The sequence below is a fragment of the Somniosus microcephalus genome, chromosome 25 (genome assembly GCF_052327205.1).
Source record: "Somniosus microcephalus isolate GS21.2 chromosome 25, FLI_Smic_1.0, whole genome shotgun sequence".
Taxonomy (NCBI): domain Eukaryota; kingdom Metazoa; phylum Chordata; class Chondrichthyes; order Squaliformes; family Somniosidae; genus Somniosus; species Somniosus microcephalus.
The window spans coordinates 25,335,512-25,360,423 of NC_141011.1; the positions used below are offsets into that span (position 1 = coordinate 25,335,512).

The window sequence follows — 24,912 nt, forward strand, 5'->3', positions numbered from 1 at the left end:
CGCGAACAAGCTCGTCAGTGTACACTGCGGCTTTTACATCTCGGCACTTGCAGTCTTTGCCAAGCATTTTCAGGTTGCTTAGGAACTCCTCCACCGATTCCCCAGGTCGCTGTGCGCGAGTAGCGAGCAGATGCCTAGCATACACCTCATTCGTAGGCTGCTGGTAATGCGCCTTTAAGATGTCGCAGGCGGCCAGGTACGTATCGGCGTCTTGGATGAGGGGGTAAACCCGGTGGCTTACCCAATTCCGCAGAATTCCGAGTCTCATCCTCGCAGCGTCCGTAGCGTCTTTGACGGCTGCGGAATTGTCCAGGAAGAATTCCATACACTCAAACCAGTGTCCGAAGCGTGCTGATGCGTCCGGAGCATGTTGATCCAAATCCAAACGTTCGGGTTTCAGGAGTTGATCCATAGTGTTGAAAAATAAGTTAATAAAATTGATGTGCCTCAATAATTCCGAGACTCGATGTTAGCGAAACAAAACAAGGCTTTTATTAACTTAGAAAGTAACACGTAAGAGAGAGAGGTATCTTCCTTCTGGAGACTGAGGCCAGACTGAGCTAGCTTACAAAAGGGGCCAGGTATGGGCGGAGCCCTACACACACAGCACATTCCAGCACATTCCAATAAACAATACAATGAGGACTGGGGGAAGGGAAATGACACTGAAACCGACCACAGTCACAGGCAGTGATGAATGGAATATTTCATCACAGTACTGTACCCCAGCTTGAGTCGGCATCTTCGGGAGAGCAGGGAGGAAACGTTCCACAGCAACTGTTGTGTCCCTGTTCGGGAGACCCCGTGAGTCTCCGGTGCGAGTGCGGGAGGGTGACCACCCCCTATAGGCCGGCAGATGGCAGACACGTGAACATTGCCCAGCGAGAGCCCACCTGGCCGTTTTCTGTCGGTCCATGAAGGGAAGTGCCTGACCTCCACTCGATGCCTCCCGAGACATAGAGGGGAGATCCAGGCCTCAGTGTCCAGCATCAATCTCGCCGTCTCACTGCTCCGTAATGGTGCGTAACGCCAACTGGAGCAGCTGATTCCTTATCTTACTAATGGCATGACGAACATCATGTTAATAAGGCAGCAGAAAAGTTTGGCTGATTACAAGTCCACAAAGAGACTGTGTCTGTATCAGTGTCACAACAAATTATCGTTGCACCGTAGGGCATCCATTAGTATGATGAGTCTAACCCACACACCGCATATTAATGGCGGTCAGTACAGGGAAGCAGCAATTGGACGTGACATGCATTACCCTTGCTATCTTTTATTTCTCCTATACAATTATAAAACCTGCATTCTGATGTTGTTTCAGTTACTGTGATCTGGCTACAAATTATTTTAACTTTAATGAAGTAACTCGCTTGCAAAGAACAAGATCTGGTTATATTTCTGGACGGGATATCTCTTCCTATTCCACTTTCCTTCCCTCCATGTTGACTGTGGCTAAGGCTCCCCTTCCAATACCTCGCCCAAGTAATCAGTCTTCATCTGGACAAGCGAGTATCACCATGAAATATTACCATGCAGGGCTTTGGAGACCCAATGTCCACTCTTTCCTGCAGGGGAAGGTCAGCAGCAGCAACCATGGCTGAATTTTCTGCACCCTGTCCCAGGGCACTGAGCCCAACTGAACTCCTATCCCAAGTGAGATGAGCATAACTAAGCACGGACTCAGGGTTTAACCTGGGATCTTACAATCTTTATGGTCTTGTGCTATACAGCTTGGTGCCTTTATTCATTAACCTATCAGGTTAGCTTAGATTTTTCTTGCGCAGGTGACATGCTGTGAATTTTTTGCTGGGGGGCCAGTGGCCAATGAAACTGGGCTTGAATGTTCTAAGCTTATTTTGTTTATCATAGTACAGGAAACTTTGGTTTATGCGGAGATTGCATGTCCGGAAACCTCGATCTAACGGCAGAAATCAGCAGCCGTTTTGGTTAGGTTTTTTTTCTTTTCCTAGCATTTTTTTAACAGTCAGGCTCTGGAAAGCGTCTCTGTAGCTTAGCAACAGCTTCAGAGACGCTTCCAAGGTACGGGCCGAGTGTTTACAAGCTGTTGCTAAGCAACAGTGTTTATTGTCAGATACGGAGATGAAAACCTCCGTATCCTTCAACATTAGCGCTGGTCTATCCGGAAGTTTTGATAGATCGGCAGCAGCTCGGTCCCGTCGGTGCCGGATATCGCGAAGTTTCCTGTAGAAGGGAAACGTGCATCCCTCTTCATTGGGGGAAATTCAAACCATGGATCGTAGATGAGAAGGTAGTGTCCTAATTGATTCTACATAGATTCATACAGCACAGAAGGAGGCCATTTGGCCCATCGTGCCTGTGCTGGCTCTTTGAAAAAGCTATCCAATTAGTCCCACCGCCCTGCTCTTTCCCCATAGTCCTGCAGATATTTCCTTTTCAACTAGATATCTAATTCCCCTGTGAAAGTTATGATTGAATCTGCTTCCACCACTGCTTCAGGCAGGCAATCCAGATCAAAAAAATGTCTCCTCATCTCCCCTCTGGTTCTTTTGTCAAATACCTTAAATCTTGTCCTCTGGTTACCGACCCTCATGCCAGTGGAAACAGTTTCTCTTTATTTACTCTATCTAAACTCATCATGATTTTGAACACCCCTATTAAATCTCCCCTTATCCTTCTGTGCTCTAAGGAGAACAATCCTAGCTTCTCTAATCTCGCCACATAACTGAAGTCCCTCATCCCTGGTACCACTCTCCTTTGCAGCCTCTCCAAGGCCTTCACATCCTTCCTAAAGTGTGGTGGCCAGAATTGGACACAATTAATTGGCCCAGAACTTCGGGTCCCCACGGGTGAGTACGCGTTGGGTACTCACGCGTAGGCCCAACGAAAGTGCCGGTTTCGTGCATGCACTGCGCATGCGCGGGAAACCAGAACTTCCGTTCCCTTAAAGGAAGGGGTTCACAGGTCGAACGCGTGTGCCGGAGAGGCAGCGCGTACACCTGGAACTTCCGGTTTCTTTCCAGATTTCTCCGGGAGGGTAAGTCTCCAGGGGCTACGCTTTTAAAAAGCAGTTGCAAGGTCTGCTTTTAATGAGGTAAGTGGTGAATTAAGTAAAATTAAAAAAATTTTTCCACAGGTTTATTATTTTTAAATACTTTAAAGAAAGGTAAGTTTATTTTTAGCCCCATTAGAAACTGTAATTAATTTTTTCAAAAATTTTAATTATTGTTTAAAATAGTTATTTTATGTAATTTATAGTTATTTTAAAAATGCGATGTTTTAAAAAAAAATTACTTGAAGTTTTAGTGATGTTTTGGGGCTGAATTGTATTCATAGATTTGACAGCTTTTCCTGTCAAATCTATGAATACAGATTCCCTGCTACCATTGGCTCTCCATGGCCCACGTGATCCCAGGGGACGCTTCGAACTAACTGCGCCCCTGGGATACGCGAGCACTGCGCGCCGGCAGTTGGAGGAGGCCCAGGATCGGAATCCCACGCGGGCCCACAGCTCAACGGCCGGCGCGCTAGGTAAGTGCAGGTCAGAGGCTTGCACCCGTGGGAAGCCTCCGACCCGAATTTCTGGGCCATAATATTCCAGCTGAAGCCTAACCAGTGATTTATAAAGGTTTAGCATAACTTCCTTGCTTTTGTATTCTATGCCTCTATTTATAAAACCAAGGAGGCCTTATGTTTTTTTAACAGCCTTCTCAACTTGTCCTGCCACCTTCAGAGATTTGTGTATGTACGATTTGTGTACTTTCAAGTCTCTTAACGAGGAGGATGAGATCTTTATCCTGTCTGTCTGGGGTGGGTCATAAATATAAACAAGATGATGTTCTAAAACACCAGGTGAGAGTCAGCCAGAGCCAGAAAAGCTGTTTCACAAACTGGCACGTGAACAGCACAAACAGGGTTAGACAGGTAGGGGAGGGGGAACTGTAGATTATTTAGGATATCTGAGCGGAGATAGACTGAATCTATCCTGTGATTTGTTTGGGCTCAAAAAGACCTGCAGGTAAATTCATCTTTTCTCTGTGATAGATATCAGGTGCTGCTCTGTTTGGGCAGCACTGGCCCTTTGACCTCTGGGACCTGGGTTAGGAAACTGCCTTTGGCCACTGGAATCTGTGTTCAAATTGGGTCCAAACAAATCTCAGGATAGATTCAGTCCATCTTGGCTCAGATATCCTGATCAATCTCCAATTTCCTACTCCTGATTGTTATCCGTTAACTCCTGCTGGAAAGTGCAGGTGTGTGGATGTCAGCTGAGGATAGGATCAGGCTCGGTGGTGAGGCTCCCCACGGTCGAATATGTTGCCAACACTGACTGTTTTAACACAAAATATGGTTAATTGGGTGAGGCGCTGATGGGCTGATGATGCAAGAGGAGCCATCATATCCCAGCATGTCGGTGCCTTCGAGAGAGATGGGGAGAAAACTAATGGGGAACTTTTATAAATAGATGCATGGCAAAGCTTTCAACTCTGAGGTGTCTCACTGGCTGTTGTCCGTCTTCTGCTCTAAAACATTGTGGGGTAAAGAAAGACGTGCTCTCATTCGAATAGTGCCAGCAGATCTTCAACACCCATCTAAAGAGGCAAGATCTTGGTTTAATGTCTTATCCAAAGTACAGCACCTCCAGCAATGCAACATTCCTGCCAGCACTGATTAGGTGCTCAAATTCTGGAGTGAGGCTTGAACCCATGACCTTCTGACTCAGAGGCAAGAGTGTGAGTAACGGAACCAAGTTGACATATTCAGTTGATGGTGAAAAAGAGGTCAAAGTTGGTGGCCACCAATGAGGCCAAATGATTTGGCGTGTGTCTGTACATTTTTGCAAAATTTCACTACTTTGGCAGCAAATCTCATGTCCAGTGAGACTTACTGCTGCAAGAACTACAATTATGGATAGAAAATTCTAAAGACAATGAAAGCATCTGTTACTGAGCAATAACAAATTGCACTCTGCAATAAGCCACTTTCCCCTGCGACAGTCTCACTGACACTCCTTGCCGAAGTGTGCTGGCTCTGCTGCAATACAGTAAAATGCATTGACGCCTCAAATGTTTTTATCCTCCAGCACCCCCTTCCTCAATCTCAGTCATCGCAGCAGATGCGCCGGCAGCTTTCAGTCGCTACGAGGCTCAGAACTTCACGCTGGTTTGCATCGTTTCTGGAGGGAAGCCAGCTCCCACGGTACGTTTGCAGCATGAGAAAAGGGGATACTGCGATTTTATTTAGTTTAGATTTTCTCCCTCACTCTCCGTGGTCTGGCTCCTGCTATACTACGCTCAGAAGCCAGGCTAGGGGCCAATCCAGTGACTCTACCATTGATGCGGTGGAGCCAGACGGTAGGAGATGTCCGATAGTGCCTCAGGGCAGCAGGAATGGCAGTGCGGCCTGTCATGAATCTTACCATTCGTGTAGAAATGACTCCTGAGATAACACTGGGCGGCCAGCTGGTGGCGCCATCCAAGGAAAGTATAAATACTCGGGCGTGGGCCCAGCTTGCTCAGGACGTTTTGTAACCAGGAACTAGTGATGTAACTAGAGCTCATGGTTGTGAAACAGTTGATTAAAGCCTTGTTTTATACTCAAATCAAGTGCTTAGTAGTTTTCTTATGTCACGGCCTGTAACTGCCCCACCATTAAGGTAGTGCCAGGCCTGCGCTCCTTTCAATATGGTAGACAAGATCTGAATCACACTCAGATGGGAACGGCAAGGACAGAGCCACACCTGATTCCTTCATGGTGCAGTGCACTGAAGGTCTGACCCTTGTGGTTTGCTATGCCTTCGCAAGCCTTTGAAGTGTTCCTGCTTCCTAATCGATGAATTGGCAGAAGGGTTCTGATGTAAGAAAATTACTGAACACTTGGTTTGAGTATAAAACAAGGCTTTAATCAACTGTTTCACAACCATGAGCTCTAGTTACATCACTAGTTCCTGGTTACAGAAACATCCTGAGCAAGCTGGGCCCACGCCCGAGTATTTATACTTTCCTTGGACAGCGCCACCAGCTGGCCGCCCAGTGTTATCTCATGAGTCATTTCTACATGAATGGCAAGATTCATGACAGGTTCATTTAATGCTTTAATGACCATCTATGTTTACAGGAAGCATAAAGAATGTGGTTGCATCAAGCAGTTCAAGAAGGCGGCTCACCACCACCTTCTCGAGGGCAACTAGGGATGAGCAATAAATGCTGGCCTTGCCAGTGACGCCCACATCCCATGAACAAATAAAAAAAAGCCTTAAAAAGGGTGTTTCAGTATCCCCCCCCAATCCAAAAAGGGTAGGAGGCCTGACTGATAGGAATTCCCTGTGTCTCCTGAAGCAGTGCTAATTGTGCTGTTTTCCATCTATGGCAAGCCAGAAGGAAGGTAACATGTTTTTGTATGAAGTGCCACATCCTGATTTTTGCTGTACCTGCAATCCCTTGATTTCTTGGGCTCCTCGCTGCCTTAGATTCTTTGTGGTCTCCTTGCAGCTGAACCTCACTGAAATGCAATAAACACAATGACGTTCCTTCTCTTTGGAGTGTACATCACTCCAATTTCCCATTTTAGATGGCAGGTGAAGGACTCCTGCAGCACAGGAAGGGTTAAAAAAAAGACAAATAGGTTAAAAAAAGACAAATAGAATGGTCTGATCCAGAATTGTGCCAGATTATGCCAATCCAGAACTTCTGGATTGAGAAGGGTCTGGAGGATGTTGTAAGAATGTTGGTCGGTTGGTTTGATCAATCAAAACGGAACAGCTTGTTGGGCCGAATGACCATTTTCTGTTCCTGAAACCTCTTTGTGTTCTATCCTGCCTATCTGTTTCCTGAAGGTTTTGACATTTCTTTGTGTTCCCGGTAGGTGTATTTCAAGCGAGACGGTGAGCTGGTTGAAGTTCTCCACGTGTCTCAGGCATCCCCAGATACAGGCGTGAAAAAAAGCCGAGTCCCTCAGAATCTTATCAGCCGGGATATGGATGACACTAAGCTGCAGAAGTCTTTGTCCCTGTTGGATTTTGAAGGCGGAGGCAGGCTCTTCACGGAGAGGCCTTCCCCGAGCATCACTGAGAGCATCGTTTCAGCGACCACCGAAGCAGAAAGAATTCCAGAGACAGTCATCAGCCGGGAGTTCCCGAGATGGATTTATCCCAGCGATCCAGAGTATCTGTTCCGACACACGCAGATTCCCGTCAGCGATGGGACTGTCGAAGTACGGGCCATGATCACCTGGACATTGAACCCTGACCTGGACAATAACGCCCTGTTCAGCTGTGAGGTGAAGCACCCGGCCCTGTCAATGCCAATGCAGTCTGAGGTGATACTGGGTAAGTCTGAGAAATTATTACTTCAATAATACAGGTTGCAGGATAATTTTATAGAGCCACAATGAGGGTAAGGTATTTAGGGACCAGCTCCCCCAGTGATTTATTGGGTTAAGGCAAGGCCCAGTGTAGTAAAAGAAAGAACTTGCATTTATATAGCACCTTTATGACCTCAGGATGTCCCAACGCGCTTTACAACTAATGGAGTATTTTTGAAGTGCAGTCACTGTTGTAATGTAGGAAACACTGGAGCCAATTTGTGCATAGCAAGCTCCCAGAAACAGCAGTGAAATAAATGACCAGATTATCTGTTTGAAGAGTTAAACGTTGGCCAGGACACCAGGAGAACTTCCCCGTTCTTCTTCAAATAGTACCATGGGACCTGAGAGGGTAGATAGTTTAATGTCTCATCCGAAAGATGGCAGCTCCGACAGTGAGTGTTAGCCCAGATTACGTGCTCAAGTCGCTGGAGGGCGGTCTTGAACCCACAATTTTCTGACTCACAGGCGAGAGTGCTACCAACTGAGCCACGACTGACACTCTCTAGCATAGTGGTAATGTCACTGGGCTAGTAATCCAGAGGCCTGGACTAATAAATTCTATCTACGGGGATAGAGCGGGGGAATGGGACTGACTGGATTGCTCTACAGAGAGCCGGCATGGACTCGATGGGTCGAATGGCCTCCTTCTGTGCTGTTATGACTCTACGACTTAAAGGCCAGAAGATCCCAAGTGTGTCCTCTAGCCTGTACTGAACTAGGGGACAGCAGTTAAGGTGCTACAATTCGCCTCAGCATCATTGGGAGGGGATAAATCCGCCAGAGTTGCTGGATCACTATCCAGTAATTTTTTGTTTGAACATCAAGCAACAATAATTTGCCACCCACCTGTTCTGGCAACAAAATGGCCGGGGGTCAAACTGGCGTTCCAATGCAGTTGTATTGATTCGGGCCTGTGCAATATCAGGTAGGCCAAAGGCTGCCCAGCAGACAGTAAGTAAGGTAAGACCCGGGGGGAGGGGGGGATGGTGATTGCGATGGGGAGGAGCCCAGGATGGCAGCGGCCCCGATTATTTTTGTGGGTCCCGGAGGACCACTCCTGATCTTCTCGGCCCCGCAAAAGTAATTTAAAACATATCTTTTCGGATCCTCTTTGGCGGTACCGCCAGTGAAACTGGTCAGAGTGTACAGGCGCAAGTTCCTACCAGTTCTGTCCTAAAATGGCAATCGGGGTTCTGTGCACAACATAGGACCCCAATTTCCATATTAAAGGGGGCCTACCACCGGAAACCAGCGGACGCTTAGGCTGCCCAGTGGTATGCCCCTGTAAAAATGGCAGGCGGCGGAGCATAGGCGTTAATAGGGCAGTAAGGCCACTGACCTCACTTTGAGGCTGTTACAGCCCTGTTAATGCTGATTTTGGCGAGTTAAAATCAACCCCGATGTCTTGGGCAAGGTGCCTCAGGCCTGCTGACTCCCATGGAACCATATGAAGACATGAGTTATTGGGGGTGAAAGCGGTCTTGGGTGGTGGGAGCGATAGGAGTGATAGCAAATCGGCCGCCCGTCTTACACACCACCCGATTTTCTTTTCCATTGAAGTCAATTGAATAGAAAATAGGGCCGGATGTAAAATGCGCTGTCGATTTGTTTCCGCCCATTTCCCACTACCGTCCAAGACCAATTTCATGCCCACTGTCTTTAGGAGAGGGCAGGATAATGAAAAAAAAAATGATTCCTGCACTAAGTCAAGAATTAAAATGGAGTCCTAAACAATAGGCCTGGTGGTACCGCATGTTGCATCAGGGCACCAGTGCATGGCAACATGGTGAGCAGGAGTTCACAATCACAGTCCACACCCCACTTCTGAGTCTTGGCCGTACCACTGTGCGAAGAAGCTAGCTGGAGACTTAGGTATTTCCCATGGGGAGAGAGGGAGATTCAAAGGGAGAATTGGCTTTGGGCCGTGTGATGCACGGCATATTTGCCAGTTTCAGAGAGACTTTGTCAGAGTTCTTGGAGCAGGATTCTGCGCACACATCCTATACCTTACCGATAAGGTGATCCGCTCACTGTGAGGATGTGGCAGTCGGTGACATATTGCCTGCAACTGTACAAAGCAGCAAATCCCAACCTATCTATGCCCACCTGTTAGGTTTCTGTGCCATGACCTTCCAGCCATGTGGCTGAGACCACCTGTGACGCAAGCTGCTCTTCACCACCATCACTGAGGGTCAATCACATTTACATAGGATTACATAGGATATACGGCACAGAAACAGGCCATTCGGCCCAACCAGTCCATGCCGCCATTTATGCTCCACTCGAGCCTCCTCCCGTCTTTCCTCATCTAAATCTATCAGCATAACCCTCTATTCCCTTCTCCCTCATATGCTTGTCTAACCTCCCCTTAAATGCATCGATACTATTCGCTTCACCCACTCCCTGTGGTAGCGAGTTCCACATTCTCACCACTCTCTGGGTAAGGAAGTTTCTTCTGAATTCCCTATCTGATTTCTTGTGAATTCCCTATTTGATTTCTTGTGAATTCCCTATTTGATTTCTTGTGAATTTCCTATTTGATTTCTTGTGAATTCCCTATTTGATTTCTTGTGAATTCCCTATTTGATTTCTTGTGAATTCCCTATTTGATTTCTTGTGAATTCCCCATTTGATTTCTTGTAGGCACCGCTTTGTCCTCCCTCCTCAGCTGAACCATCTGGCAGATCCAGCCTGATCAGTGATCATTACAGGCGATTTGGCTCTGGAGGGCATCACAGTTAAGCCACTTGTCCTCCTAGATGGTAGAGGTCGCGGGTTTTGGAGGTGCTGTCGAAGAAGTTTTGATGAGTTGCTGCAGTGCGTCCTGTAAATAGTACACACTGCAGCCATGGTGCGCCAATGGTGGATGGAGTGGATGTTTAAGCTGGTGGATGGGCTGTCAATCATCCGGACTGCTTTGTCCTGGACGGTGTCGAGTTTCTTGAGTATTGTTGCTGCTGGACCCATCCAGGCAAGCGGAGAGTATTCCATCACACTCCTGACTTGTGCCTTGTAGGTGGTGGAGAGGATTTGGGGAGTCAAGAGGTGAGCCCCTCGCCACAGAATACCCAGTCTCTGACCTGCTCTCGAAGCCACGGCATTTAAGTGGCTGGTTCAGTTGAATTGCTGATCAATGGTGATCCCCAGGGGGTGAATCATAGCCAAGCCCTCTCCTAAAGTCCTCTTTTCAACCGGGATCGCTAGATAGCAATAACGTCAACCTTGGCTGACCTATCACCTCCCAAGCCCATGAGTGCTGAGGCTAATTATAGTGCCCCAACCATTGCCTCAATTGGGATAAACTAACACGGCGCAGACCAGGGATTAAACCTACAGCCTTCCCTCAGTACTACAATGGGCAGTGCATTTTCTAGTAGAGCCCTCAGGGGAGCCCTAGAGGAGAAGCTTTCATGTTGGGTGCATTAGGATAGTGAACCTTCTCTGTTAAACACACTTTAAATGGAAAAATAAATTATTGACCTCATTTTCTACAGCAATCCTTGCATTTTTGTTTTAAGTTCTGCTGCATTCAACAAACAAATGTTTAATGATGTGATGGCCATTTAACTAAGCCCAGGCCATGCACTGCACCACAGGTTCCAATGTCTAATAATGATATAATCTAAAATCTCCATTTTATAGCCTGTGTTTTACAGGGTCATAAAATGCAATTGTCGGGAATATGGTTCATAAATTGGGATCAGTTGTGTCTGTTGGCAGCAATTAATGAGGTAGTAATTGTGAGCAGTAGGTATTCTTCATTATATTACAACCTCTCTGTAACCAATTGGGATGTATCCTGTGTGAGCTCTTGTGTTTAGCCCACCAATCAAACATTAGTACGGGGACCAAGGCAAAATACTGCTGGAAATCCAAACTAAAACGAGAAAATGCTGGAAACACTCAGCAGGTCAAGGCACAAGTCAGGAGTGTGATGGAATACTCTCCACTTGCCAGGATGAGTGCAACTGCAACAACACTCAAGAAGCTCGACATCATCCAGGACAAAGCAACCCACTTGATTGGCATCCCATCTACCACCTTAAACATTCACTCCCTCCACCACCGGCGTACTGTGGCTGCAGTGTGTACCATCTACAAGATGCACTGCAGCAACTCGCCAAGGCTTCTTCGGTCCCAAACCTGCAACCTCTTCCACCTAGAAGGACAAGGGCAGCAGGCGCATGGGAACACCACCACCTCCAAGTTCCCCTCCAAGTCACACACCATCCTGACTTAGAAATATATCGCCGATCCTTCATCGTCGCTGGGTCAAAATCCTGGAACTCCCTCCCTAACAGCACTGTGGGAGTACCTTCACCACACGGACTGCAGCGGTTCAAGAAGGGCAATTAGGGATGGGCAATAAATGCTGGCATTGCCAGCGACGCCCTGATCCCATAAAAAACGAATTTAAAAAAAAATCTGTGGAGAGAGAAACATAACGTTTCAGGTCGATGGCCTTTCATCAGAACGAGTACTGAGAGGTCACAGTTGAATCCATCAGCCTGTTCACTTTTCCTTGTGGGACCCTATCTGGGACTAAGGCTGGGCCCGGTTCAGAAAAACAAGCACTTGAGTTTCCTCAGTGGGTTCTCCCGATCGTCACCGTAACCGGCACGGACACGATGGGCCGAATGGCCTCCTTCTGTGTTGTAATTTTCCTATGATTCGTTGGAAGATCATCAGGAACCCCGGCTAAACTCCGTCAACATGATCCCAATGATTTTCCACTGAAGTTACAGCAGCCGATCAGGAGGACTCCTGACGAAATTCCTGGCGTAAGTGTTTTCAGATGAGTTAGGAAGATCTTCACAACAGTGAGCACTTGTCAGTGTTGTGCAATTCAAGGAAACCACATGACAATGAGTGACACTAGCTAAAGAAAATATCAAAAATACTCGTGTCTGCATCCTGCCTTGTATTACATTCCATTTTCCCATCATTCCCATCCTTGCTGGCCTACACTGGCTCCCAGTTCACTAGAAGGCGGAATTTCAAATCCTCGTCCTTATCTCCAAATCCCTGCATGGCTTCACCCCTCACTGCCTCTGCAACCTTCTCCAGCCTTTCTTCCTCTCCCACATTCTCTGGCCCTCTGACTCCAGACTCCAGTACATTCTCCTTTGCTTCTGTTCCACCTTTGGAGGCAGAGCCTTCAGTTTGCCTTGGCCCTACCTCTTTAAAACTCTTCTCAGCACCCATTTCCAACCAGGTTTTCGGTCACTTCGCCTGAACCTCTCAGAAGTGCTTGGCGCCCAGTCCTTTTCTCCTCTGTGAAGTGCTGTGGGACATTTTCCTACATTGAAGGTGCTATATAAATGTGTGTTGCTGTTGTTGAAGCAGCATGATTTAATCAGGAGAAAAACAGCCTCGAGATTGCTGGCTCCCGTAGCCTTAGTAACAGTCTCACTGACAGGCCATTCATCCAGTCTGAACACCGTTACAGTAGAATGTTTTGGGTGGTTTTCTGACTAGAAATAAGATTGAGGGTTACAAGGATAAACTAGGGCAGAGATGATTGAATAGTTAATGGTGCACTGAAGGGCACATTATTCAGGACATGCCAATATCATCTGAACAAAGTTCACAGATTGGACTTCTTAGAAATGTTCTCAGTGTTTAGTAATCTCCTTCAGGAAATTTAAATCAGTTAAGAGGCCAAAACAATGCAATTGTACATAATCCGTTAGAGGGAATGGACTCAATGAGCTGAATAATCTGTTCCCATTTCACACTTTCTTATGTTGGCTGCTGCTTACTCAACTTCCCTTCCTGCCCCATGCTAGCTGACATTTTAACTGGTTCCCTCTGTCCCCCTCCCTTTCGAAATGATGTCATCACCTCCTTCCTCAAAAATAACACCTCTGTCCTTGCAAACTACCTCTCCAAAGTCCTTGAGTGTTGCACCCTAAATCATCGCTTCCTGTTTGAATCTCTCCAGCACCAAAGCAGCCCTAACCAAAGTCATGAATTATATTTTCTGTGACTGTGACCACGGTGCATTATTCCTCTTTGAACTCTCTGTAGCCTTTGAGATGGTTGGCCTCAACCATCCTCCTTCAACAGCTCACCTGTTATCTAACTCAGTGGGACTCCCTTGCCTTGTTCCGCTCTTACCTATACAATAGTGACCACACCACTTGTTTCTTTTCTTGCCCCTATACTGCTCCCTCAAGAGTTCGCCAGGATCTATCCTTGGGCCTCTTCATCATCTACATGCTGCCCCTGGTGATGTCACCTGCAGAGATGGGGTCAGCTTCCACATGTACACTGATGAGACCCAGTTCTACCTTTCCACCACCTCTCTTGACCTCTCCGCTGCTTCGTGTTGTGAGCTAATAATGGGAAGAGTAAAACCATCGTCTTTGTCCCCCCCACCTCCCACCCTACAAATTCCATACCTTAGCCATGGATTCCATCTCCCTCCCAGCCACTGTTTCAACCAATCTGTTCACAACCTTGGTGTCCTATTCAATCCCGATCTGAACTTCCAACCCCATATCCTCTCCATCACAAACACTGCTCACATCCACCTCCGTAACATCACTGATCTCTACCCCAACCGCAACCCATCTGCCGATAAAACCTTCCTGCATGCCCTTGTCACCTCGAGACTTGACTGTTCTAAAGGCCTCTTGGCCAGCTTCTCATCCATCTTTCATAAACTTCAACTCAGCTATCTATCCTAACCTGCATCAAGCCCCATTTGCCCATCACCCCTGTTCTCACGGATTTAAATTGGCTTCCGGTTCCCCAACGCCTCAAATTTAAAATTGTCATGCGTCTTTTTAAATCCTTCATAGCTTCACCCCTCCCTAACTCTGTAACCTTCTCCAGCTCTACAACAACTCCCCCCAAAGTCTCTATTCCTCCGGCTCTGGCCTCTTGCGGATCCACCCTCCCTTCACCCCACCTTTGGTAACCATGCCTTCAACTGCATAGGTCCCGCAGTCTGGAATTCCATCCAGCTCTCCACCTCCTTTCCCTGATTTAAGACCCGCTGTAAGGCCTACCTCTTTGACCAAGCCTTTGGCTAGAACTCCTAGTATCTATTTCCGTGGCTCAGTGTCCATGTTTTGAATATGCCTCTGTGAACATTTTTCTATGTTAGACACTACATAAATTCAATTTCTTGTTGTTGTTTACTTTCTTGTTGTTTGTGTGACAGTGGTTAACATGTGGAGGCTCCTATATTTACATTATGAGCATAGGGAGGGTTCTTACCTCTCTGACTACCACAATAGACTTTGTATTGAAAATTAGATTGCCTGGTATTTTTATCAACATTTCTCATGTGACCACCTCTAAAACTGGGCAGTGTATCACCCTAATTATTGGTACAGTCCTGTTCTCTCACAACTCCATACTTAGTTAATCAACCCATTCAGAAGGGGTGAGACGCACAGATATGGATTGGCACAGATGGTGCAGGATACAGACTATTATATTCTAGAATGTGTCAAAGGTTCCCCTCACAGATTTCTGTGTCTTCTTCTTCTTAGGCAGTCCCTCGGAACCGAGGATGACTTGCTTCCACATTAAAAATGAGTTCTCAGGTGACTGATTAGTCCAATGCAGGACCTACAGTCTCTGTCACAGGTGGGGCAGACGGTGGTTGAAGGGGTGGGTGTGTGGGTGGGGTGCTTGGGTTGACGTGCGCTCCTTGCGCTGCCTGCGCTTGGCTTCCACTTGCTCCCGGCAAAGAGACTCGAAGTGTTCGGCGCCTTCCCGGATGCTTCTCCTCCACTTTGTGCGGTCTTGGGCCAGGGATTCCCAGGTGTCGGTGGGGATGTTACACTTTTTCAAGGAGGCTTTGAGGGTGTCCTTGAAGTGTTTCCTCTGCCCACCTGGGGCTCTCTTGCCGTGTCGGAGCTCCGAGTAGTGCACTTGTTTTGGGAGTCTCGTATCGGGCATGCGGACAATGTGACCCATCCATCGGAGCTGATTGAGCGTGGTCAAAGCTTCGATGCTGGGGATGTTGGCCTGAGCGAGAACACTGACGTTGGTGCACCTATCCTGCCAATGGATTTGCAGGATCTTGCAGAGGCAGCGTTGGTGGTACCTCTCCAGTATGTTGCTGTGCAGTTGTAAAGTCTGTGTTCAGTGTTTCAAGATATGCTTCTACAGACTGGGCTGAGGTTTATAAATCGGTGCTTGGACTGGTACAACATGCTACAACCTGGACCTCTAGGCAGGCTTGATCAAGTCTTTCACATTTGGCAGGAGTCTTATGAAGGAAGAAGGAAAGAACTTTATTTAGATAGGGCCTTATCACACCCTCAGGACATCCTAAAGTGTGTTACAAGCAATAGATTACTTTTGAAGTACAGTCAAGGTTGTTACATAAGCAACCACAACAACCAATTTACACTCCACAAAAGGTCCCAAAATAGCAGATGGATAGTGAGATAATCTGTCTTTGATGGTGTTGGTTGAGGAAGAAATGTTGGCTTGGATATCAGGAAAACTCCCTGCTCTTCTTTGAAGAGTGCTATTGCATCTTGTACATCCAAATGAATAGGCAGATGGGATCTCAGCTTAACATCTCATCCAAAAGGCGGCACATCTAACAATGTAGCACTCCAGTTAAATGCCAGCTTGGATTACATGCTTAAATCCACATGAGGCTTGAACCCACACTCTTCTGAGAAGCCAAACTGCTATCCATAAGCCAATCTGATGCTCAATCATAATCATTTTTTAAATTCATTCTTGGGATATGGACATCGCTGGCAAGGCCGGCATTTATTGCCCATCCCGAGTTGCCCTTGAGAAGGTGGTGCTGGGCCTTCTTCTTGAACCGTTGCAGTCCGTGTTGTGAAGGTGCTTCCACAATGCTGATAGGTAGGGAGATCCAGGATCTTGACCCAGCAACACTGAAGGAACTGCCATATATGTCCAAGTCAAGGTGGTGTGTGACTTGGAGGTGGTGGTGTTCCCATACACCTGCTGCCCTTGTCCTTCTAGGTGGTGAAGGTGCTGCCAAAGAAGTCTTGGTATGGGAGGTGCTGCCAAAGAAGTCTTGGTATGGGAGGTGCTGTCAAAGAACTCTTGGTATGGGAGGTGCTGTCAAAGCCTTGGCAACGGTGCAGTGCATCTTGTAGATAGGTCGCACGGCAGCCAGGGTATGGTGGTGGGTGTTTAATCTAAATAATCTCTTACTCATCTGCCTCAGGATGACAATCTCCTGTGTGTATACAGTGTGTAGTAATTACCAAAACACTATAGAGGATGGGCTATCTCAGCAGTCATACCGATAATGAAAGCCTTCTATTAATTCTGTGGAGGCTGTATTTTTTTGATAGAGAACGTTGCCTGTAGCAATGAATGCTAGGATACCTCTGCCTCCATAAGAGTTTCTTGTTTTCTATCATTCCCCAAAGAAACCACCCACAAATCATCCAGGCAGTTGATCATGTTGATAGGGAAAAGAAAATACAGAGAGAGGGAGAGAGAGAAAGAGAAGGGAAGAAAAGAAAGACCACGAAAAAAAGAAAAGATGAGAACTAGAAACATATACTGATAGAGTTAGAGGAAGTAGGGTGGGATGAGGCTCGGGTGGAGTATAAACACTGGCATAGACCAGTTGGGCTGAATGGCCTGTTTCTGTGCTGTAAAGTCTATGGGGTAGAAATATGTCTTAAGCGGTAGCACAAAACAGGCGAGAGTGAATCGGCCGCCCTTTAAACTCCACGGCCGATATTCAGCTCCATTCACTCCACTAGAACTGAATATTAAGCGGCGCATATAACAGGTGGCAAATGCGATACCGCCCGTTTGGTGTCATAGAAACATAGAAGATAGGAGCAGGAGTAGGCCATTCGGCCCTTCAAGCCTGCTCCGCCATTCAACGAGATCATGGCTGATCATCCAAACCCTAGCACCCGGTCCCTACACCGACAGCCATCCCACCCAAGCCCTATCCCCGTAACCCCGTAACCCCACGTATGTAATCCCCCCTAACACTAAGGGCCAATTTTTATTTTTTTATCATGGCCAATCAACCTAACCCGCACATCTTTGGACTGTGGGAGGAAACCGGAGCACCCGGAGGAAACCCACGCAAACACGGGGAGAATGTGCAAACTCCACACAGACAGTCACCCGAGGCCGGATTTGAACCCGGGTCCCTGGCGCTGTGAGGCAACAGTGCTAACCACTATGCCACCGTGCTGCCCATTACAAATTTCCACCCCATGTAATTCTATGTAAGAATATGTTAAAGTTCCCTAGCCATTCCTCACAATCTATTTGATGCCTTAGCTTGCTGTTATTGGCACAAATGGACAAGCAGACCGGTAATGTGTCCATTGACCTACACTTTACACTTACAAGTTTACATTAGGCAACAGCTTTTACAAGTGTCAGCCTTGCTCGGTTGGTAGCACCCGCTCAACTGTGAGCCAGAGGGTCAGGGGCTCAAGCCCTACGCAAGCACTTGTGAGCACATAATCGAAGGTGACATTCCAGGGCAATACTGAGGGAATACTGCATTATTGAAGGTACCACCCTTCGGACAAGAGGTTAAAGTATGGATCTGGTTCAGATGGATGTTAAAGAACCCATGGCACTATTCAAAGGAGAGCCAGGCGCTATCATGGCCAATGTGTCTCCCTCAGCCAACACCATCAAAATGAATGGATCATTCATCTCACCACTGTTTGTGAGACATTGCTGTGCGCAGGGTGGCTCCTGTGTTGCACACATAGCAGTAACTGCTCTTAAGAACAACTCATCATATTTGAAATGCTGTGAGATGTTTCTGAGAGATATGATAAGATGCTATATTCATAAAGCCTCTTTTTTTAATTTTTACACAGTAGAGAACTGGGGACAACATTGAAGTAACAGTATTGGGGCAGAAACCAGGCAGCCAGACAGTTAAAATGTCCTGGGTTATTACTCAAGGCCCGGCTCCCTCCGCCCGTGATTTTCACTCGGGCTTCTGGGTGGGCAGTAAAGCCGGCGGGGTCCTTCTTTAAATATGCAAATCGGAGTCCAATGACATCATCGGACCCTGACTGCAAGCCATTTTAACTCAGGCCTGAATAGGCAGGTTGCTTGAATTTCCTATTTTCTTTTTGACTGTTTAATATTGAGCTGCGTCCTCTAATCCTGAAATCCCGTGCCCAACAGAAGAACTTCCCTGGATCCAAATTCTCCACACCCGTGAAAATCTTAACGAGCTCTCCGAATTCCTCCACCCCCTCCCCCCCCATCCTCCTCTTTTTGCAAAGTGCGAGGCCCCAAGTTGGCCAAACATTCCTCATAACTCAGAGCTCTTGGCTTGCGAATTGGTTTTGTATTCCTCCTCTGGAGTCGTTCCTGTAATTCTACATCTTTCCTGCAATCTGGAGACTAAAACAAGGACTATACTCCACAGACTGGGATTCAAACCCTAGCAGGGAGTCGAGCTCTCTACTCTTGAGAGCAGGCTGCCAGGCCTCCCTCATGTTTATTCTAATCAGGCTGCGGTGTATATTCAGCAGTGTCTTAGTACATACACTCTGCTTGTCAACAGGATTTACGTGTTCTGATTTCATTCTTTCAGGAATCTTTTACTTTAAATTTTTCATAAAACTAATGATTTATTGGCTACTGTAGTTAACTTATAGAGGGTATTAGACCCGTGCAATTCTCTGCTCCCTAAATAAGAAGCCACTAAGCGATCTTGGTTTGTAATTAGCATTCCACAGGGCAGAGATACAGTCGCTGTCATAGTGACACTATGTCAGTGTGTCCTAGCTGGTGTTTATTGTACGGACTCTGGTTTGATATTTTCTTGTCTGTGGAACATCGACCCTTTCAGGGTCACATTTCTGAATTACAATGAATAAACAGTTCCCTGTAAAAACACAAAGTCAACTGAGGCAGGAACCTCAGACAGAAAAAGAAAATAGCTGTATGGGTCATCTGATGTCTCTCTCCCATACATAATCTCTCAATTTCTATGTGTCTCTCCATCTCTCATTATCTCTCTATCTCCCACTGTCTATTTCTGTGACTCGCTCCATCCCTCAATGTCTCTATTTCTGTGTCTCTCTCCATCCCTCACTATCTATCTATTTGTGGCTTTCTATCTCACACTATCTCCCTATCTCTCCATATATCTCACTACCTCCCTAGTTCTTTGTGTCTCTATCTCTATCTCTATGACAGTGTGTGTTTCTTTCTGTCTTTCTCGTTATCACAGGCTCCCTCCATTCTCTCTCTCCCTATCTATGTGTGTCTCTCTACATCTTGCTCTACCTCTCTTTCTATCTGTCTCCCTCTCTCCATTCCTCCCTGTGTCTCTTTCTTTGTTCATCTCCCCCACTTTGGATATTGTTGAGGGAGATGGCTTATCGGGGGAAGGCAGCAGAAGCCAACTTCCTGGCACCATGGGTGGTTCTGCTGCACGGGACGGGAGGAAAAAGAGTGGGAGAGCTATAGTGATAGGGGATTCTATTGTAAGGGGAATAGATAGGTGTTTCTGCTGCTGCAAACGAGACTCCAGGATGGTATGTTGCCTCCCTGGTGCAAGGGTCAAGGATGTCTCGGGGCGGCTGCAGGGCATTCTGGAGGGGGAGGGTGAACAACCAGTTGTCATGGTGCATATAGGTACCAACGATATAGGTAAAAAATGGGACGAGGTCCTAAAAACTGAATATAGGAAGTTAGGGGATAAATTAAAAAATAGGACCTCAAAGGTAGTAATCTCAGGATTGCTACCAGTGCCACGTGCTAGTCAGAGTAGAAATAGAAGGATATTTCAGATGAATACGTGGCTAGAGGAATGGTGCAAGGGGGAGGGATTCAAATTCCTGGGACATTGGAACCGGTTCTGGGGGAGGTGGGACCAGTACAAACTGGACGGTTTGCACCTGGGCGGGAACGGGACCGATGTCCCAGGGGGAGTGTTTGCTAGTGCTGTTGGGGAGGGTTTAAACTAAAATGGCAGGGGGTTGGGAACCTGTGCAGCGGGACAGAGGAAAGGGAAGCAAGGATAGAAACAAAAGACAGGAAGGAGAAAAGCAAAAGTGGAAGGCAGAGAAATCAACGGTGTAAATCAAACAGGGCTACAGTAAATAATCATTCTAAAAGGACTAAGAGGGTTAAAAACACAAGCTTTGTGTCTTAATGCAAGGAGCATTCGTAATAAGGTGGATGAATTAGCTGCGCAAATAGATGTAAACGGATATGATGTAATTGGAATTACGGAGACATGGCTCCAGGGTGACCAAGGCTTGGAATTCAACATCCAGGGGTATTCAATATTCAGGAAGGACAGGCAAAAAGGAAAAGGAGGTGGGGTAGCATTGCTGGTTAAAGAGGAGATTAACACAATAGTAAGGAAGGGTATTAGCTCTGATGATGTGGAATCTGTATGGGTAGAGCTGAGAAATACCAAGTGGCAGAAAACATTAGTGGGAGTTGTATACAGACCACCAAACAGTAATGCTGAGGTTGGGGATGGCATTAAACGGGAAATTAGAGACACGTGCAATAAGGGCACAGCAGTTATCATGGGTGACTTTAATCTACGTATAGATTGGGCTAACCAAATTAGTAACAATACTGTGGAGGAGGAATTCCTAGAGTGTATACGGGATGGTTTCCTGAACCAATATGTCGAGGAACAAACTAGAGATCAGGCCATCTTAGACTGGGTATTATGTAACGAGAAAGGGTTAATTAGCAATGTTGTTGTGCGAGGCCCCTTGGGGAAAAGCGATCATAATTTGATAGAATTCTTCATTAAGATGGAGAGTGAAATAGTTGACTCAGAGACTTGGGTCCTGAATTTAAATAAAGGAAACTACGATGGTATGAGGCGCGAGTTGGCTAGGATGGATTGGGGAATGTTACTTAAAGGGTTGACAGTGGATAGGCAATGGCAAACATTTAAAGATCACATGGATGAACTACAGAATTTGTTCATCCCTGTTTGGCATAAAAATAAAACAAAAAAGGTGACTCAACCGTGGCTAACAAGGGAAATTAGGGATAGCATAAGATCCAAGGAGAGGACATATAAATTGGCCAGAAAAAGCAGCAAACCTGAGGATTGGGAGCAGTTTAGGATTCAGCAAAGGAGGACAAAGGAATTAATTAAGAGGGGGAATATGAGAGTAAGTTTGCAGGGAACATAAAAACTGACTGTAAAAGCTTCTATAGATACGTGAAGAGAAAAAGATTGGTGAAGTCAAGTGTAGGTCCCTTGCAGTCAGAATCCGGGGAATTTAAAATGGGAAACAAAGAAATGGCAGGCCAATTAAATACATACTTTGGTTCTGTCTTCACAAAGGAGGACACAAATAAACTTCCAGAGATGTCGGGGAACATAGGATCTAATGAGAAGGAGGAATTGAATGAAATCAGTATTGTAGGGAAATTGTGTTAGGGAAATTGACGGCATTGAAGGCCGATAAATCCCCAGGGCCTGATAATCTATATCCTAGGGTACTTAAGGAAGTGGCCCTAGAAATAGTAGATGCATTGCTGGTCATTTTCCAAAATTCTATAGATTCTGGAATAGTTCCCATGGATTGGAGGGTAGCTAATGTAACCCCACTGTTTAAAAAGGTGGTAGAGAGAAAACGGGGAATTATAGACCGGTAAGCCTGACATTGGTAGTGGGGAAAATGCTAGAGTCCATTATAAAAGATGTACTAGCAGAGCACTTGGAAAACAGTGACGGGATCGGACAAAGTCAGCATGGATTTACAAAAGGTAAACCATGCTTGACTAATCTACTGGAATTTTTTGAGGATGTAACTGGTAGAATAGATAAGGGAGAACCAGTGGATGTGGTGTATTTGGACTTTCAGAAGGCTTTCGATAAGGTCCCACATAAGAGATTGGTGTGCAATGTTAAAGCACATGGGATTGGGGGTAAGGTACTGACTTGGATAGAGAACTGGTTGGCAGACAGGAAGCAAAGAGTTAGAATAAACGGGTCTTTTTCCGAGTGGCAGGCAGTGACTAGTGGGGTACCGCAATGATCGGTGCTAGGGCCCCAGCTATTCACAATATATATTAATGATCTAGACGAGGGAACTAGATGTAATATCTCCAAGTTTGCAGACGACACAAAGCTGGGTGGGCGTGTGTGCTGTGAGGAGGATGCCGAGAAACTCCAGTATGATTTGGACAGGTTGGGTGATTGGGCAGATGCATGGCAGATGCAGTATAATGTGGATAAATGCGAGGTTATCCACTTTGGTGGCAAAAACAGGAAGACAGATTATTATCTGAACGGCAATAGATTGGGAAAAGGGGAAGTGCAACGAGACCTGGGTGTCCTTGTGCACCAGTCACTGAAGGTAAGCATGCAGGTACAGCAGGCAGTTAAGAAGACAAATGGTATGTTGGCCTTCATAGTGAAAGGATTCGAGTACAGGAGCAAGGATGTCTTGCTGCAGTTGTACAGGGCCTTGGTGAAACCACACCTTGAGTATTGTGTGCAGTTTTGGTCGCCTTATCTGAGGAAGGATATTTTTGCCATGGAGGGAGTGCAGTGAAGATTCACCAGACTGATACCTGGGATGGCAGGAATGACGTATGAAGAGAGATTGGGTTGATTAGGCTTATGTTCGCTAGAGTTTAGAAGAATGAGAGGGGATCTCATTGAAACTTATAAAATTTTAACAGGACCAGACAGACTAGATGCAGGAAGGATGTTCCCGATGGCGGGGGAGTCCAGAACCAGGGGGTCACAGTCTAAGGATAAGGGGTAAGCCATTTAGGACAGAGATGAGGAGGAATTTCTTCACCCAGAGAGTGGTGAACCTGTGGAATTCTCTACCACAGAAGGCAGTTGAGGCAAACTTATTAAATATATTCAAGAAGGAGTTAGATATATTTCTTAAGGCTAAAGGGATCAAGGGATATGGGGAGAAAGCAGGGACAGGGTACTGAAGTTGAATAATCAGCCACAATCTCATTAAATGGCAGAACAGGCTCGAGGGGCCGAATGGCCTACTCCTGCTCCTATCTTCTATGTTTCTATGTTTCTCTCCCTATCTTTGTATGTCTCTCTACCTCTCTCACTATATCTCTATATCTGTTTTCCTCCATCTCACCATTTCTCTGTGTATAGCTCTCCACCTCTCCCACTCCATCTCTCTCCCTTTCTGCTCGTGTTTCTCCAACTTTCTATCCCTATCGCTGAGAATTATTCCACCTCGCTGTCTGTGTGTGGGTGTCTGTCTGCACCTCGCTCTCACTGCCTCTGTTGCTCAATGCATCTCTCACTCTCCAGCTCCATTTCTATCTCTCTATCACCCCATGTCTGCCTCTCTCTCTCTCACTCTCTTTATCGACATTTTATATTCTGACATGTAGGCTTGAGGATCCCTGTGCTATGGTATCTGCCCAGATTATATGGTCAAGTAGGGCAACAGAAAACTGTTGCTTTGGAGTTGCAAATCACACCTTTCATCTGCTGGACCTTTCCCCAGTAACTGGGGGGGGGGGGGGGGTGCACTAGAGGCCAATCAAAGAGAAAAGTGACATTGCTGGCCTTCATGGCTCTGCTGAACCATGGAGCCAGAAAAGATGGCGACCTCTACCTCAGGCACCACGGCTTATATCGTCATCACCGGGGGCACCACTGCACCTGAAGGCAGCGGTAAAACCCATATCCTTAAATACGTCTTGTTGGCTCTGGAAGCACTGGCACTGCCAGCAGTGCTGTAAGTGAGTAAATAGGCTTAAATATTCCTAGTAAACTCTATCGCTCACATGGTTTTTCCCTGAAGTGCGCCCCAGGAATTATAAACATGACTGCATTTAACACATCTAAAACTTCCTCTAGTAAAGCCACAGGATAAATTAATTGGCAGTGGTTAGATAAGACGTCTCACTTTACATCAGTTAAAGCGGCTCATATCACAGCTTCCGGTAAGTGAGCTGATCAATGCGAAAGTGCCAGTTATACACAGAAGTTGGAAGTTTCAGAGAGAAACAGGCCATTCAGCACAACCAGTAGGTGTCAGGATTCACTCTCCAATGGAGCATGTACCCTCCACGCGAGCACTTGCTCCTGAATCTATGCTACGTTAGCTGGTCTCAACAGGCACTACAAAGGGGACACTACAATTGACCTTGGTGCCCCGTGGAAGTTGATTTTAGCGCCCCCTACCAGCTTCTCCTGATTACTGCCCAGTGATCCTCCTCCCAGAACGTGCGCCCATGTGGACATCAGGTGAGGACGGGATTGGGCGAGGCTGTGATGCCCCAACTGTTGGATAGCCTGCTGACACTCTCTGCTCAGGCTCACACGAGAAAAGTGGCAAAAGGCAGTGTCTTTGGGAAAGAAGGGGAGACGTTTGTGGGAGAAAATCAGCCCATATTGTCCTTGGATATTCCCAGATGTGTTTCGCTGTCATTGATTTAATAATCATGAAAAATAAGTAGCTATATTATAGAATAGAAATTGCAATCAGATCCATTCCCATGCCAGTGTGTAAATTGCCCATAACCAAATTCCTCTCAGTGCAATTTTAATGCATTTAAATGAGTTCATGCTTGTGTTAAAATATCAGAGAGAAATTTTGTATAGATAAGCTCATTCATTTT

At 46.4% G+C, this 24,912-nt stretch overlaps 1 protein-coding gene across 2 annotated transcripts in view; it reads left to right on the plus strand.

Annotated features, from left to right (window-relative positions):
• The window catches only part of LOC147100547 (immunoglobulin superfamily member 21-like), a 366,041-nt gene that overhangs the window by 218,124 nt on the left and 123,005 nt on the right, over positions 1 to 24,912 (plus strand). For both annotated transcript variants that reach the window (XM_085966912.1, XM_085966913.1), the window contains 2 exons: positions 5,066 to 5,181; positions 6,847 to 7,309. In XM_085966912.1, the coding sequence (XP_085823038.1) occupies positions 5,066 to 5,181; positions 6,847 to 7,309 (579 nt within the window). The remainder of the gene's footprint in view (positions 1 to 5,065; positions 5,182 to 6,846; positions 7,310 to 24,912) is intronic.